At 39.1% G+C, this 17094-nt stretch overlaps 1 protein-coding gene across 3 annotated transcripts in view; it reads left to right on the top strand.

The window, feature by feature from the left end:
- syt7b (synaptotagmin VIIb) overlaps positions 1-17094 on the top strand; it is a 136765-nt gene that overhangs the window by 93370 nt on the left and 26301 nt on the right. For all 3 annotated transcript variants that reach the window (XR_013820552.1, XM_079866502.1, XM_079866503.1), the window contains one exon: positions 1712-1831. Coding sequence is in view for 2 of the 3 variants with exons in the window: in XM_079866502.1 (XP_079722628.1) it covers positions 1712-1831 (120 nt within the window). In the remaining variant the exon portion in view is untranslated. The remainder of the gene's footprint in view (positions 1-1711; positions 1832-17094) is intronic.

The following is a 17094-nucleotide window of genomic DNA, read 5'->3' as shown; positions in this document are numbered from 1 at the left end:
CATCTCTGCCCTTTGTTTCTATTCAAGTTTACCAAGAGCATTTTGTGTGCAGTGCTCAATCAATCCTTTGATATGATGCACACGGCCTTGACCACTCTTGCTATCTGAAGATGAAATCAGAGAGGAGACACGAATCTCCCTTTAGGACCCTGCTGTGAATTTGAGCCGATGCCTCTTGTGAAGGCCATTTACAGCCCTTGTAAGGGTGATGTTTAAGACTAAATCGATAAACGCGTGTGTGTGGGCTTAATGCGCTCCTGTGTAACACTGATTCTGTCGTAGCCGCCAGCAAAGCATGTTTTACATGCCAGTCTGCCAATTTCTTTATGAGCGTAAATCGTTATAAAACCTGTTGATTAATGAGAGAAGGGGGAAAATTTGTGGTTTAGAGAGAAAGATCCTACCGGATAATGTATTGCTCAGAGGTTAGTCTTTCATTCTTCAGGAGATTTAATGGAGTTCGCAGTTATGTTTCATATTGGTGTCAACTTTGTTTCAGAGGTCTCTCCAAAAATTCTTTCATAGATCTCTATTTTTTGCTTGCATTTGCATCTTTGACAAAGCAGAGCACGGTTTGAGACGTTATAGAGCTCTCGACAGTTCTCCATTTGCTCTCTGTTTAATCTAACTGCAGACTCATTAGTGATTTTTCTTTCCTCTTTCTCTGCAATATTATGAAACATAATGGTGATCTCAATTGTGTTTCATTTAAGCATTAATGTTGTCTCAGTTGTGTCTTCTAAAATTACTGCATTTTATTACAACAGAGCATTAAAGCTACACTGTGTAATTTTTTAAGTTGATTCTTAGAAAAAAACACTTTGTTCTTTCAAAATGATATGTGCTCATTAATGTGTAATTACTTCTACCAACTAATCAAGTATTCTCGTAAGTGTAGAATCTGCCATTTAGAATACATACGAACGAGTCGCTCGAATGGCGGCAGCCATGTTGCGCCTCCATCTTGAAAATACATTAGCCAAAGAGGGACATACCTGGAAATTAAAGCTTCGCCTTTCGCGTTTTTACACTCTGTTGCACCGTGACGAATGTGAGGGGGAGATTACTCGCGACTCCTGGCAGATTTGAAATAATACGGCCACCGTAGGAGTTAAAACGCCCTCGAAATAAGAGGGGCTAGAAAGTAATATTCAGTTGGTAGTCATAAACAATTTCACCGCTAGATGGGAGAAAATCCTACACAGTGTAGCTTTAAATGTATAAATGTGGACAGAGGATCTCACATAACTGGAAAATTTGAGTTCATGTTAAAAGTAATATTGTAAACTATTATTACAATTTTTCTACAAACTGTTTTCTGTTTGAATATTTTAAAATGTATTTATTTCTGTGATGACAAAGCTGAATATTCTGCATCATTACTTAAGTCTTCAGTGTCACATGATCCTTCAGAAATCATTCTAATACGATGATTTGATGCTAGATAGATAGATAGATAGATAGATAGATAGATAGATAGATAGATAGATAGATAGATAGATAGATAGATAGATAGATAGATAGATAGATAGATAGATAGATAGATAGGTTATTATGCCAACATAGTGTTATTGTACTAAACATTTTTTTTACCTTTCAGGCAACACTTTGTCAAGCCAACATCCAAGTTTATTTTGATAAGCTTTCATTTCTAGTTTGTAATGGGTTCTGCTCAGCACTTGTTTGATTCTGCCTCTTTGTTTTGTGACAGAGAGGGGAAGATGGTTGTGCTGTCCCTCGCGATCGGATTGGCTGAGCAAGATGACTTCGCCAACCTTCCAGATCTACAGGAGGTACCAGCGAACCAGGAAACACCTCCCACTGACAAAAGGTAATGGATGGTTTCAAACATACAGTTAACTTTCTAAATGGGTGTCAAAATAAGGGATATGTTAGTGTTTGACAGTTTGCCCCTGCTGGTAGATGCAACTACACCATTTGGGGAAAAATATATTTCTCCATTGCTGGGCATTTAACCCTATAAAGAATTTGATACACAAATTTCTAAGGCCTTTAAATTGTCAACATGATCAAAACGTTGCTGAAAAACCTGTTGTACACAATCTATGGCTTTTGTCATCTGATTGATTATTCTTTTTTCAAGTAAATTTCTTGAATTTCTCTTTCCTCCTGCTCATTTCTCAAACTTAATTGAATCCAGTCACTCTAACCCAAAGGATCTGTTTTCTGTCATTCAGTCTGTTGTTAATCCTTCTGTTAACACACTGTCTGTTGCCTCAGATGCTCTATGTGAAGGCTTCCTAAGAATTTTTATTAACTAAACCACAACTTATGACTTAGTGTCTGCCCTAATTTAACTGTCCCCCCCAATCTTGACACCTGCTTCTGCTTTTTGGGAGGTTTTTGATTCTATCAACCTCCAGACACTGAAGGATGTGATTGTCAAGCTCAAACCTTCATTTTGTCCTAATGGTATCATTCACCCGAGATTTTTCAAATGAATCATTGATTCGGTTGGGCCAGGTATGGTATATCTTATCAACAAGTGTCTCAAAACGGGCTCTGTTCCTGCCAGTCTTAAAGTGGCTACGGTCACTCCTCTGCTCAATTAGCCTTTACTAGATCCTTCTGTTTTTAAAAAAATTCGGCCTGTCTCTGTCTTACCTTTCATTTCTAAGCTATTGGAGAAAATTTTGCTGGATCAACTCCAACATTTTTTGTCAAATAATTGTATATATGAGGTTTTTCAATCTGATTTTAGGTCTGCTCACAGCACTGAGTCCACCCTCCTAAGAGTGTTAAATGATATTTATCTCTCTACTGATTCCGGAGATACTGTGGTTCTTGTTCTCTTAAGATCTTTCATCAGCTTTTGATACCATTGACCACCCAACTCTTCTATGTAGACTTGAGTCTTGGGTGGGTCTAAAAGCTTCTGTCCTGAAATGGTTTCAGTCATACTTGTCTGACAGAAAGTTTAGAGTAAAGATGGGTAATTTCTCCAGCTCTATGGCACCTCTGACCTGTGGTCTTCCACAGGGCTCTATTTTGGCTCCTTCTCTATTTTCTCTATACTGTACATGCTACCTCTGGGCGCTATTCTAAGGAGTCATGGCGTATCCTTTCATTTTTACGTGGACGACACTCAAATTTATATTCCAATCAAGAGAAACAACCCTACAGCGATGAATTCTCTTCGTCGATGCTTAGAGGAGGGTAAAGCATGGCTAGCCCAAAATATCCTCTTCCTAAATGAAGACAAGACTGAGGTCATTGTTTTCAGCCCAAATGAAAACTCTCAGTGTTTAAGTCCAGAGTTAGAGAGTCTATCGGCTTTTAAATCCCCAGAGGTGCGGAACTTTGGTGTTCTTGTTGACCAGCCTTTAAAATTTGACAAACAGATCTCATCCGTTATCAGTTCCAGTTTCTACCAACTTTGTCTATTGGCTAAAATCAAAGGCTTTCTCACCCCGAAAACTCTGGAAATGGCTGTCCATGCTTATATTGCGGTATATCAAGTTTTCAAATTGCTCGTCTTCAGTTAGTCCAAAATGCTGCGGCCAGACTTCTACATAAGTGTCGCAAGTATGACCACATATGTCCGATTCTCAAATCTCTACACTGGCTGCCATTCGACAGAGATTTCAAAATTCTGTTCTTTGTTTTTAAATCTCTACATAACTTAGCTCCTGCCTATCTCTCTGAACTTGTCCATCCCTACACTCCTTCCAGAAGCCTAAGATCCTATGACCCGGCTCTGCTGGTAGTCTCTTGCGTTAGACTCAAGCGTAGAGGGGAGCGTGCCACGACTCTGGAACACCCTGCCCCTTGAGATTAGAACGGCCCCTACTCTGTCTGTTTTCAAGTCTCTGTTAAAAACCTACCTGTTTTCTTTAGTATACTGATCTCTTCTCTAATGTTTGGTTCTAATATTTTATATTTGAGTTTGATATTGTTTTGCTACTCCTGTTTTACTATTTTATATTTGAGTCTGATACTGTTTTGTCACTCCGGTTTTAAGGTTTCGCTTATTTGTGTTTTATGTGTTGTTATGCAGGTCTTTTTTTAAAATATATGCACTATATTTTAATCTGGTTGTTCTGTAAAGCACTTTGGTCAGCCTAGTGACTGTTGTAAATGTGCTATACAAATAAAGTGAACTTGAAGTAAAGGGCATTTTAGTATAATTGTATATTATTAGCAACTTAGGTTTACTTGGTTGTCCAAAGATAATTTTCTGGAAAAATCACATTAAAAAGTGATTAAATATGATACATCTGGCTTCTGATGAACATTTATTTGTTCATCTCACTCAGTCATCATTTTATTGCATTGTTTTGTCTCCCACAATAAAAAATACAGACTTTGATCATAAAACTAAGAATTTAAATATCATCTTACATAGACATATTATTGTAAGATATAGAGTGACAAAAGAGTTTTTAATCTGCATAAAATGTAAAAAAATTACTCTGAGTATGAGCTCCATATTCTGCATTTAATACTACTGTATATGAGCCATACAAGCCTGATCAATTACACAACAAAAACACATATCCAAACTTTTTTGTAGATTTTTGTTCCATTGCATTAAAAATACTTTTCAGACCATTGTTTCATATTTCAGGCTTCACATGGTTAAGATCAGTGCATGCATTATGATGAAAAAATTGTTTTGCAATGCCAAATATTTCATTATCTTATAGTAGATGTTTTACAGTTGACTATTCTTTTTAGAGGGCTTTTAAAAGTATGAAATGGACGTGAAAGTGACCAAAATCAACTGTTAGTCATTGTTAGTAATTCAGAACTGCAAGTTCTGAATCACGAGACCTGTTCTTTGTCAATCAAGTGCTCAGTCCACACAAGCTCATCACAAAATTAATGGTCATCCTTGAGTAGCTCAGCCGGTTATCAATCACCATGTCAATGAGTCTTACCAGTGAGTTTACTCCCTCTGCTTGCAACGTTTGACTTTGTCTTAGTGTTAGAATGGCGCTTGCCATATGCAGAAATAAGAAACAAATGTGGCTTTCCTGAAATTTGTTGGTTAACATCAGAGGTGCTAGAAATATTCAAATGGGTTCATGCTAATGTTGGTTTTTATTATTCATGTGAGTAATCCTATTGAGTTTTTAGGTTTGAGGTTTGTTTGTTCTTGTATCCTCGTATGGGTTATTTGGTCTGTCATTTTGAACTTTTCTGCTATCATCTTGCATTCCCTTTGGTAGCCCTTTCTCTCTCTCTCTCTCTCTCTCTCTCTCTCTCTCTCTCTCTCTCTCTCTCTCTCTCTCTCTCTCTCTCTCTCTCTCTCTCTCTCTCTCTCTCTCTCTCTCTCTCTCTCTCTCACTCACTGTGATCTGTGTTTCAGTGAGGTGTCGGCATCGCAGTGGGGGTGTGCTCATTATAAGAGAGTGTAGTCCCAACTAAAAATACACCCTCCTCCGTCTAGTTGAGACACGTATCATGCACACGCACACACATACAAAGTTCTGGCTTCTGCCGAGAGAATAAGTCTTGACTCTTTAAACACACATCAACCCACACAAATACACACACAGCACTTTATAATCAGACACACTCAGGAGTTCACAGTCTCTCAGCTTCAGACTAGTTAAACTGGAGTGTAGAAGTCTACAACAGGACGGATTTTTTCCATCCAACTCCAGCAAGTTTCATTCCGAAGCCACCCGGGAATTTTACTTCATGTCCATCTGCTCTCAATTTATAATCATTTTCATCCCGTCTGCTCAAACAAGGTCCATTCCTGCAATCTGCCATGATCAGGGAAAACCTTGAAAAATTAGGTGGTTTTTAAATGGTAATTTCCAGGAAAAATCTTAAATAATAAGAATTCTTATGAACAAATAATTAAATATTTATAATTTATAATATTAAATAAAAAAATATTTATAATATTAAATAAATAATGATGAAATAATTGATCATTAGTAAATTATAATAATAATAAAGATTGTAATTAACGATAATAATAATCATTTTAATACAGTTTTAAAACCATCAAAGAATCATATAAATTTGCTCCAAAAATGTTTTGAAACACCCCAGGCAAAGTGAGGTTTTTGGACAAAATCAGCATAATTTCTTGGTATAAATGTATAAATATAATATATGTTGTGATTAATAAAACAAAATTTGCATAAATGCATAAATAAAATTAATATTTTCCATATTCTATTTATAAAAATGTTTTGTCCAATAACATTTGTTTTAATAGTTTGTTTTCACCTTTCAAGGCAAATTGAAAAAAGGATTTATGCTGATATTGTCCAAACCCCAACTTTGCCTTTCAAAACAGTGTTTTGGAGGCACTGTATATTTATGCATATGTTGTTCCTTTTGCTTTACCTCTATTCAAATAAAGCAATAAGCCCCGCAAAGCCATGATTTACAGTGAATTTAGAACAGCTAAGGGGCGTTGTTAGGCATGACGCGGAGCAGATATTCATTTTAATATTTATTTTATTCATAAAATAAACACCTGCAACAAAAATATAACATTATAACACATTTATTCCTCCGCCAAGCAATGTAGTTCCAAAGAGGTTGCCAATCAACACATGCAGCAACAAAGAATCACAAACGGCACTTGCGCAATAATACTAATGTAATGCGGTCACAGGTGTATGTTTGTTGAGTAATTTACAATGGCTTCGAACTTGGCTCAACCAATCAGAATCAAGGACCGGAACTATCCGTTTTGTAATCAATTGTTAATGTCATACACTGTATGTGTGGGGTTATATTTCTGTGATATAGAGTGTTCCAAATCACTCACTTTTAAAGGAGAACTCCGGTCAATTTTAACATTGAGCTCATTTTTTTGTAAATTTGGAGTGCTGTCAGTACAGAGAACAACGACAAAAATCGGTGTTGCCTACACCGAGTTATTCTATTTTTAAAATTTGCACCCTGTTGACTTCAATGGGGCAAGTTTTAAACCTGCTTTTAGCCTCTTAACATCCTTGATGTGTCATTACAAGTGCCCAGCCATGTGAGTGATTCCTTTAGAGTCAACACGCGGTGAATCTGACTGCAGTAGATGTGAAAGATATATGAATAAAAATGATGTTATTTCAGCCAGCGCACATAGCTGTATTTACATCCTGTTTTCGGATGAAGTCCAGAGTAGTCGATTGTCGAGTTCGGGCGCATGATCGTACGTACTAAACCTATGCGCGTGAACTCGACAATCGACTACTCTGGACTTCAACCGAAAACAGGATGTAAATACAGGTATGAGCGCTGGCTGAAATAACATCATTTTTATTCATATCTTTCACATCTACTGCAGTCAGATTCACCGCGTGTTGACTCTAAAGGAATCACTCACATGGCTGGGCACTTGTAATGACACATCAAGGATGTTAAGAGGCTAAAAGCAGGTTTAAAACTTGCCCCATTTAAGTCAACAGGGTGCAAATTTTAAAAAGAGGATAACACGGTGTAGGCAACACCGATTTTTGTCGTTGTTCTCTGTACTGACAGCACTCCAAATTTACAAAAAAATGAGCTCAATGTTAAAATTGACCGGAGTTTTCCTTTAAGGTTCCATTTCAGGATGCTCCCTTAGATGCCAGCTGTCTTTGTAGATGGTAAGGCAGCTCACTAGGTTTTGGACCAGAGTTTTACATTCATATTCTTCAAAAGGTTAACATAACAATTTTAATTATTTAAAATATTGAATAATTTTAACAACCATCTGTAAACAACATGTTGTTCGCTGAAGATTTCAGCTTATTGACCAAGGACAAAAAAATAAAGAAGCCTGAAACATTTTCACAATATCTTCTTTTGTATTCCACTGAAGAAAAAGAGTTTGAAACAACATGAAGGTGAGTAAGTCATGGCAGACAGTTCATTTTTGTACTGCCCTTTTAAAAGAACTGAAATATACAGTTTAAAAAAAATGAATTCACAGAAATGTGTCTCAACAACACTACAGAGAACTATGAACTTGTTTCTCATACGTTTCATTGAAAAACTAACTAAATAACAACCACTCTCCTGCCGACAACAGAATACCTTCCGCATATGAATCATAAATTTAGTCCCACTACAACAAATCTATTGTGGTCCCACGAGAATTGGTGAGTGTTTGGAAGTCTTGACTAGCTCCATCCTGCCTCAGTGCTTTTTCATAACAGAAAGTGTGTGTTAGGAACCAACTGCCCTCAGCTATTGTTTTCCACAAACCTATGAACAAGCACAGTCATTTATTCTCGAAGGAAGTTTGCCTCTCGATGCCCTGTCTGTCTGCCTTATGTTGACGTATTAGACTCCTTAAAGGAGACACACCAGCACCACTGTAACGCCCAGCGGCCTGTGGTGACACGGAGTGAGATGAACCAGATGAGATCCATGAGAGCATCACTGGGACACGCCCACTTTTAGTTTCTGTGTCCAATCACGCTGAAGAATGACTGTGTGTTATGACACCTGTTCTGAGATTCTAAAGCTGCACTCAGTCAAACAAAACTGTTCTGAACCCTATTGAGCTGCCTTGATTCTTATCGTCTACTTTCTGACTGAAATAGAACCTCATAACTGGCTGATGTGGGACACTACATGGGAAGCAACCTTCACACTCGTATGGTCAAACAGTACTTTTTTTATATTCATTAAGCTTCAAGCTTGGAGGTAAGGAAGATTTTTTTTAAGAAATTAAAGGGTTAGTTCACCCAAAAATGAAAATTCTGGCATTAATTACTCACCCTCATGTCATTCCAAACCATTAAGACTTTGTTCATCTTCGGATCACAAATGAAGAGCTTTCTGTACTCTCCAGAAAGCTTTATATGATGAACAGATTGAATTTAGGCTTTTATTCACATATAAACATTCATCACTCACACATCAGTTGTGGTAAACAGAAGCTCAAGCATGTTCACTTGATGTGCGAGAACCAATGAGGTTCATTCCCGTTTGTTACGCAGCACGTTTGAGCTTCAGCAAGAACCAATGAAGTTCATTCTTGTGTGTTACGCAGCACAATTGAACTTCTGTAAAAACCAATGAGGTTCATTCTCGTGTTATGCAGCACGTTTGAGCTTTCGCAAGAACCAATGAGGTTCATTCTCGTGTTACGCAGCACGTTTGAGCTTCAGCAAGAACCAATGAGGTTCATTCTCGTGTTACGCAGCACGTTTGAGCTTCAGCAAGAACCAATGAGGTTCATTCTCGTGTTACGCAGCACGTTTGAGCTTCAGCAAGAACCAATGAGGTTCATTCTCGTGTTACGCAGCACGTTTGAGCTTCAGCAAGAACCAATGAGGTTCATTCTTGTGTGTTACACAGCACGATTGAACTTCTGTAAAAACCAATGAGGTTCATTCTCCTGTTTTGCAGCACGTTTGAGCTTTCGCAAGAACCAATGAGGTTTATTCTCGTGTTACGCAGCACGTTTGAGCTTTCGCAAGAACCAATGAGGTTCATTCTCGTGTGTTACACAGCACGATTGAACTTCTGTAAAAACCAATGAGGTTCATTCTTGTGTGTTACACAGCACGATTGAACTTCTGTAAAAACCAATGAGGTTCATTCTCCTGTTTTGCAGCACGTTTGAGCTTTCGCAAGAACCAATGAGGTTCATTCTCGTGTTACGCAGCACGTTTGAGCTTCAGCAAGAACCAATGAGGTTCATTCTCGTGTTACGCAGCATGTTTGAGCTTCAGCAAGAACCAATGAGGTTCATTCTCGTGTTACGCAGCACGTTTGAGCTTTCGCAAGAACCAATGAGGTTCATTCTCGTGTTACGCAGCACGTTTGAGCTTCAGCAAGAACCAATGAGGTTCATTCTCGTGTTACGCAGCATGTTTGAGCTTTCGCAAGAACCAATGAGGTTCATTCTCGTGTTACGCAGCATGTTTGAGCTTCAGCAAGAACCAATGAGGTTCATTCTCGTGTTACGCAGCATGTTTGAGCTTCAGCAAGAACCAATGAGGTTCATTCTCGTGTTACGCAGCATGTTTGAGCTTTCGCAAGAACCAATGAGGTTCATTCTTGTGTGTTACACAGCACGATTGAACTTCTGTAAAAACCAATGAGGTTCATTCTCCTGTTTTGCAGCACGTTTGAGCTTTCGCAAGAACCAATGAGGTTCATTCTCGTGTTACGCAGCATGTTTGAGCTTCAGCAAGAACCAATGAGGTTCATTCTTGTGTGTTACACAGCACGATTGAACTTCTGTAAAAACCAATGAGGTTCATTCTCCTGTTTTGCAGCACGTTTGAGCTTTCGCAAGAACCAATGAGGTTCATTCTCGTGTTACGCAGCATGTTTGAGCTTCAGCAAGAACCAATGAGGTTCATTCTTGTGTGTTACACAGCACGATTGAACTTCTGTAAAAACCAATGAGGTTCATTCTTGTGTGTTACACAGCACGATTGAACTTCTGTAAAAACCAATGAGGTTCATTCTCCTGTTTTGCAGCACGTTTGAGCTTTCGCAAGAACCAATGAGGTTTATTCTCGTGTTACGCAGCACGTTTGAGCTTTCGCAAGAACCAATGAGGTTCATTCTCGTGTGTTACACAGCACGATTGAACTTCTGTAAAAACCAATGAGGTTCATTCTTGTGTGTTACACAGCACGATTGAACTTCTGTAAAAACCAATGAGGTTCATTCTCCTGTTTTGCAGCACGTTTGAGCTTTCGCAAGAACCAATGAGGTTCATTCTCGTGTTACGCAGCACGTTTGAGCTTCAGCAAGAACCAATGAGGTTCATTCTCGTGTTACGCAGCATGTTTGAGCTTCAGCAAGAACCAATGAGGTTCATTCTCGTGTTACGCAGCACGTTTGAGCTTTCGCAAGAACCAATGAGGTTCATTCTCGTGTTACGCAGCACGTTTGAGCTTCAGCAAGAACCAATGAGGTTCATTCTCGTGTTACGCAGCATGTTTGAGCTTTCGCAAGAACCAATGAGGTTCATTCTCGTGTTACGCAGCATGTTTGAGCTTCAGCAAGAACCAATGAGGTTCATTCTCGTGTTACGCAGCATGTTTGAGCTTCAGCAAGAACCAATGAGGTTCATTCTCGTGTTACGCAGCATGTTTGAGCTTTCGCAAGAACCAATGAGGTTCATTCTTGTGTGTTACACAGCACGATTGAACTTCTGTAAAAACCAATGAGGTTCATTCTCCTGTTTTGCAGCACGTTTGAGCTTTCGCAAGAACCAATGAGGTTCATTCTCGTGTTACGCAGCATGTTTGAGCTTCAGCAAGAACCAATGAGGTTCATTCTTGTGTGTTACACAGCACGATTGAACTTCTGTAAAAACCAATGAGGTTCATTCTCCTGTTTTGCAGCACGTTTGAGCTTTCGCAAGAACCAATGAGGTTCATTCTCGTGTTACGCAGCATGTTTGAGCTTCAGCAAGAACCAATGAGGTTCATTCTTGTGTGTTACACAGCACGATTGAACTTCTGTAAAAACCAATGAGGTTCATTCTTGTGTGTTACACAGCACGATTGAACTTCTGTAAAAACCAATGAGGTTCATTCTCCTGTTTTGCAGCACGTTTGAGCTTTCGCAAGAACCAATGAGGTTCATTCTCGTGTTACGCAGCACGTTTGAGCTTCAGCAAGAACCAATGAGGTTCATTCTCGTGTTACGCAGCATGTTTGAGCTTCAGCAAGAACCAATGAGGTTCATTCTCGTGTTACGCAGCACGTTTGAGCTTCAGCAAGAACCAATGAGGTTCATTCTCGTGTTACGCAGCATGTTTGAGCTTCAGCAAGAACCAATGAGGTTCATTCTCGTGTTTTGCAGCACGTTTGAGCTTTCGCAAGAACCAATGAGGTTCATTCTCGTGTTATGCAGCACGTTTGAGCTTCAGCAAGAACCAATGAGGTTCATTCTCGTGTTACGCAGCATGTTTGAGCTTCAGCAAGAACCAATGAGGTTCATTCTCGTGTTACGCAGCACGTTTGAGCTTTCGCAAGAACCAATGAGGTTCATTCTCGTGTTATGCAGCACGTTTGAGCTTCAGCAAGAACCAATGAGGTTCATTCTCGTGTTATGCAGCACGTTTGAGCTTCAGCAAGAACCAATGAGGTTCATTCTTGTGTTACGCAGCACGTTTGAGCTTCAGCAAGAACCAATGAGGTTCATTCTTGTGTGTTACGCAGCACGATTGAACTTCTGTAAAAACCAATGAGGTTCATTCTCGTGTTACGCAGCACGTTTGAGCTTTCGCAAGAACCAATGAGGTTCATTCTCGTGTTACGCAGCATGTTTGAGCTTCAGCAAGAACCAATGAGGTTCATTCTCGTGTGTTACGCTTCCGCAAGCACCACACCGATATTTTCAATTTCACAATAATACTATTTTTATTGTATTTTTTATCAAACAAATGCAGCCTTAGTGAGATTAAGACACTTCGTTCAAAAAGATCTTACTAACATCAAACTTCTCAGTGGTACTGTATATTAGGCTGATTATAAATTATAAAATTTTGTTTGAAATAATATACAAAAAAATAAAATAAACAAATAAGCAAGCTCTGTTAAATATCTGTGCAATCCACAAACACTCAAATGCAAAAAAAGTCTCTCTTCCTGTCTTTCTCTTCCGCTGTCTCGCGCTCTGTTTGGGTAGGGAGCCTGTCAAAGCATCAGACTGTGATCAAAGCTCACCCTGGCCCTCCGGGGCCCGTCTAGAATGGTCGCCATGGAGAGTGTCCTTGCTCTACTAATAACTGCCTTCAATCATTCCACTCAGTAACCAGACCACTGTCACTAGGGCAACAGCAGGGTCACACCCACCCAGCCCCTGGCCTTTCAATGAGCTCCAGTGGACACGAGAACACATGATCATATAACTCATAAAACCACACTCTTTGTTAATCGACACAGTAAAGCAGGATGGGAAAGTGTTGCGAAGAAAGATCTTTCAGTTTATTTAGTTAGTTACTCCCCAACCCTGGTATCCATTACAGTATATCTTCCTGTCTCTTTCTCTCACACACAGCTCATAAAAGCCTACGTCATATTAAAAGAGAAGTGCGAGCCGAACTCTGTGTCCTCTGAGGATAAAACCAGAGAGGAAGAGTGAGTAACATCCTCTCAGACGGTGTCTTAACCTGCTCCCCTGATACCCGGGCTCTTCATCAAAGCGCTTGTGCTCTCCGTGTTAAAATAATCATGCTTCTTTACGCTCTCATCCTTTGCTGTTTTTCCTCCGCCCTCCCGTGGCCCAGTTTGAAATGAATCACGGTGTAACAGCGCCCCGAAGCCTCTCCATCGACCGCCGCCACTCCCCAAGAGCTCCACCGAATCAATCTGTTTGAAAAACAAGCTATTCATCAGCATAACTCCGTGACCATATCGCTCGCGCAATATGAGAAATGCATCTGTATCAGTATCCACCTGCCACAGCTCAATTATATATTTCCATTATATTTTCCTGTGTGAGCCACTTATGAGTATGATTATAATAGCAGAAAGCTCATTCAGATGATGTGTGCTCATGAGAGGAGAGCCATATTACGTTTATGGATCGGCATTGAGTAGCAAAGGCCATTTGGGTTTGTGAACCAAGCAGCGTGGCATCAGATGTAGCCTGTACTGGCAGTGGCCCCTACTGAGTGTTCATGCATTTGGAGCTTATTAGAGAAATAGTTAAAGGGGTAATTCTCCTTAAAATAAAAATCAAGTCATAAATTACTCCTGGAGTTGTTCTAATGCCGTATGCTTTCTTTCTTTTGTGGACCGCAAAGGGAGAATTTTTAAAGGTGCTCTAAGCAATGTCACACGTTTTTTAGGCAAAACATTTTTTTGTCACATACAGCAAACATCTCCTCACTATCCGCTAGCCTGTCCACAAACGGCAAGAAAAACAAACTGGCCCAGCCTGGACCACGAAACATAACAAACAGTGTTCCAGCCAATAACCGACAAGAATGATTTGGGGGTGGGGGTGGGGGTTGGGGGGTTAGTGCGCATGCGCATGAAGGGCGGTGTGGGGAGTGGAAGAGAGAGAAGCATGAAGAGGGAAGTTAGCTAGAGGAGAGATGTCCTAGACAACGATAACGACTAACGTTAAAAAAATGTATTCTTGAGAATTTTTATATGGCTGACACACGATAAATGAGACGACGTTCCGATGAACAAATAACAAAGAATCGGGAAAAGGAGGAGGAATGCGCAAAGTCCCAAATTTACATCGGAAAAGTGTTCAAAAGTTGGCGAGAACTCCGCCGGCAAAAGCGTTTCCAATCCGACATTCAGGTGGCTCTGTTTTTGCTGGACAGGGTAAATCCAGTTTGGTTTTTCTAAATGGTTCATGACTGTTTCAGGAAGCACGGAAGGGAGGGGGAGGGGACGGGATGAGGAGGAGGGAGGGTCGAGTTAGCCTCCGTTTTGTTTGACAATACTTTGAACGTCAACAAGAAGTGACGTCACCCAACATCGCTTAGAGCACCTTTAAAAGGTTATGTCCTGCTCGCGTTTGTCCATATGGCAGTTAATAGCGACCAGCATCAAGCTTTTTAAAAAAGACGCAAAAGTATCATAGATTGATCCCATGTGACACGTGTCGTATTTTGTTGTGGAGGAATACGACATAAAATTTACGATATGAAATTTAATGATAATCCTGGGGATGATTAGGAGGCCATGATGGACAGAGGCCAAGGGGCAAATTTGGCCAGGATGCCGGGGTTAAACCCCTACTCTTTTTCTGAAGGACATCCTGGGATTTTTAATGACCACAGAGAGTCAGGACCTCGGTTTAACGTCTCATCTGAAGGACGGTGATCTTTGACAGTATAGTGTCCCCGTCACTATACTGGGGCGTTAGGACCCACAGAGACCACAGGTTGAGCACCCCCTGCTGGCCCCACTAACACCTCTTCCAGCAGCAACCTGATTTTCTCAGGAGGTCTCCCATCCAGGTACTACCCAGGCTTAGCCCTGCTTATCTTCAGTGGGCAACCAGTCTTGGGCTACAGGGTGATATGGCTGCTTCAGTGCATGACTACAGGACGTGTGTGTTTGTGTGACTTTGTGCAGTTCACACAATTGAGCACTATATGCTTATGCAGTGATATGATTTATGAGGATTTGAGCTACAGTGATGGACTAATGCAGGCAGTTTGGGTAATGGTTAACCATTGGTTGCTTTCTCAAACAATGTGTCCTAATCATGTGACATAATATCTGACCTGAGTTGCCTATAGCTTAAGAGCAACAGATTCACATGGTTTTTACAAACATTTCATAGATGTTTTGTGTACAGAGATTCACAGCATTTCATCCCCACAGATTAAAACATTTACAGTTTCCCACCATAATAAAATATTGAGGCTTTTACTCCTTACAGTGAAGATATATACATAGTATTACCATTGTACTGTAAAAAATTTATAATTTAAAGTATAATATTAATATTACACACACTCTCTCATATATATACTCGTGTGTGTGTGTGTGTGTGTGTGTGTGTGTGTGTGTGTGTGTGTGTGTGTGTGTGTGTGTGTGTGTATAGCCTGATTACAGTCTTATTTTTTTATTTTAGATTACAATAGTTATTATTATTTAATATTTGTTTATTTTACAGTATAATAGTAATTTTAAGTAATACATTGTTTTATTTTTAAATAATAAATATTAACATATTTGTTTTTTTAAAAATAATAATAATAATGCTCAAAATATGTAATATATTACTGATATTTTCCATAGTATTATTGATATTGTTGATAATTATTTTCATTTACAGTATATTGTTACAATAGTTGTATTTCTCTTATTTTTAATTGTATAATACTACTACTAATATTATTATTCATTATTATTAATATATTTTACAGTACAATAGATATCTTTAAATAATAACATTTCTGTTCTTTTAAATAATAATTATAATGCTTAAAAAAATAATTATGAATATTTTACATTATTATTGTTGTTGTTGTTATTGCTAAAACAACAGTGTGAATGCAAAGTTGACAGAGACAGTACACAACTGAAGTGAACTAAAGAGATTTGAGTCTTCAAAATTCAAGTACAGTGTTACTGTAATTACATTTTTGTTTTACTGTATTTCACTTTGTAGTTAGCAACAAATCAACTTTTTATTGTAAAAGTTGATTTGTTATTCATCCTGGCATTATAATATCCACCTAGTATGATGCTGACACAATGATCTACTGAGTTGGTGTGTTCCTGTCGACATGTGTGGCTATACTCTGATGATGTAGGTAAAGGAAATGAGGTATTCTAGCCAGAAACCTGGGCGGCACTAGTCTCAGGCCCAGACGACCGCCCGTGGACCACATGCAAAGTGTCCGTGACAGCCAATTAAAGTCATTTATACAGCAACAATCAGAAAGGGCAGCAAAAATTTCACAGAAAAATCTATTTTATGGCGTTTGTCAGAAGTGTGGCTTGTGAGAAAAGAGCTGCCTGGTTTAGCCTGGGTCTCTGTCTGTGGAGAGAACGAGTGAGAGAGAAACAAACGTTTCCTCTTCAAGATGTCCCTGAAGTGGACCCCTCGACTGCATCATGACATAATGGATTCGAAGTGTTTTAAGGTGTGTGTCGTCTCCCAGTTTGCTGTTCCTGCCATGTATTTTTGTTTGTCTGTGGTGCTGGAATCATTGCAGCGGAGACGCACTGATTTGTACACGGGAGGCTGGGTACAAGTGATGATCCCTAGATATCCTGCTATTGTTGAGCAAACTGCAGGTAGGATTTAGGAGGATAAGAACAAAGGGTTGATAACACACATCCTTTTACTATATTCTGGTTTCATTGATACTGTCTGAGCGATTTAAAGGGAAATATCACCCAATGGAAACCTTGACATCATTTATTCACCCTCATGTTGTTACAAACCTGTATATTAAAATAAATAACCATTTTCTATTTGAATAGATTTTAAAATGTAATTTATTCTTGTGATGGGAAAGCTGAATTTTCAGCATCATTACTCCAGTCTTCAGAGTCACATGATCCTTTAGGAATCATTATAATAGGCTGCTCAAGAAACATTTCTTATGAATGTTGAAAACATTTGTGCCGCTTAATATTTTTGTGGAAACCATGATACATTTTTATTCAGAATTCTTTGATGAATAGAAAGTTTAAAAGAACAGCATTTATTTGAAAT

The sequence above is a fragment of the Squalius cephalus genome, assembly GCF_949319135.1.
Source record: "Squalius cephalus genome assembly, chromosome: 3".
Classification (NCBI taxonomy): Eukaryota; Metazoa; Chordata; class Actinopteri; order Cypriniformes; family Leuciscidae; genus Squalius; species Squalius cephalus.
Note: the sequence above shows the minus strand (reverse complement) of the source record. Positions and strands in the feature narration are given on the sequence as shown.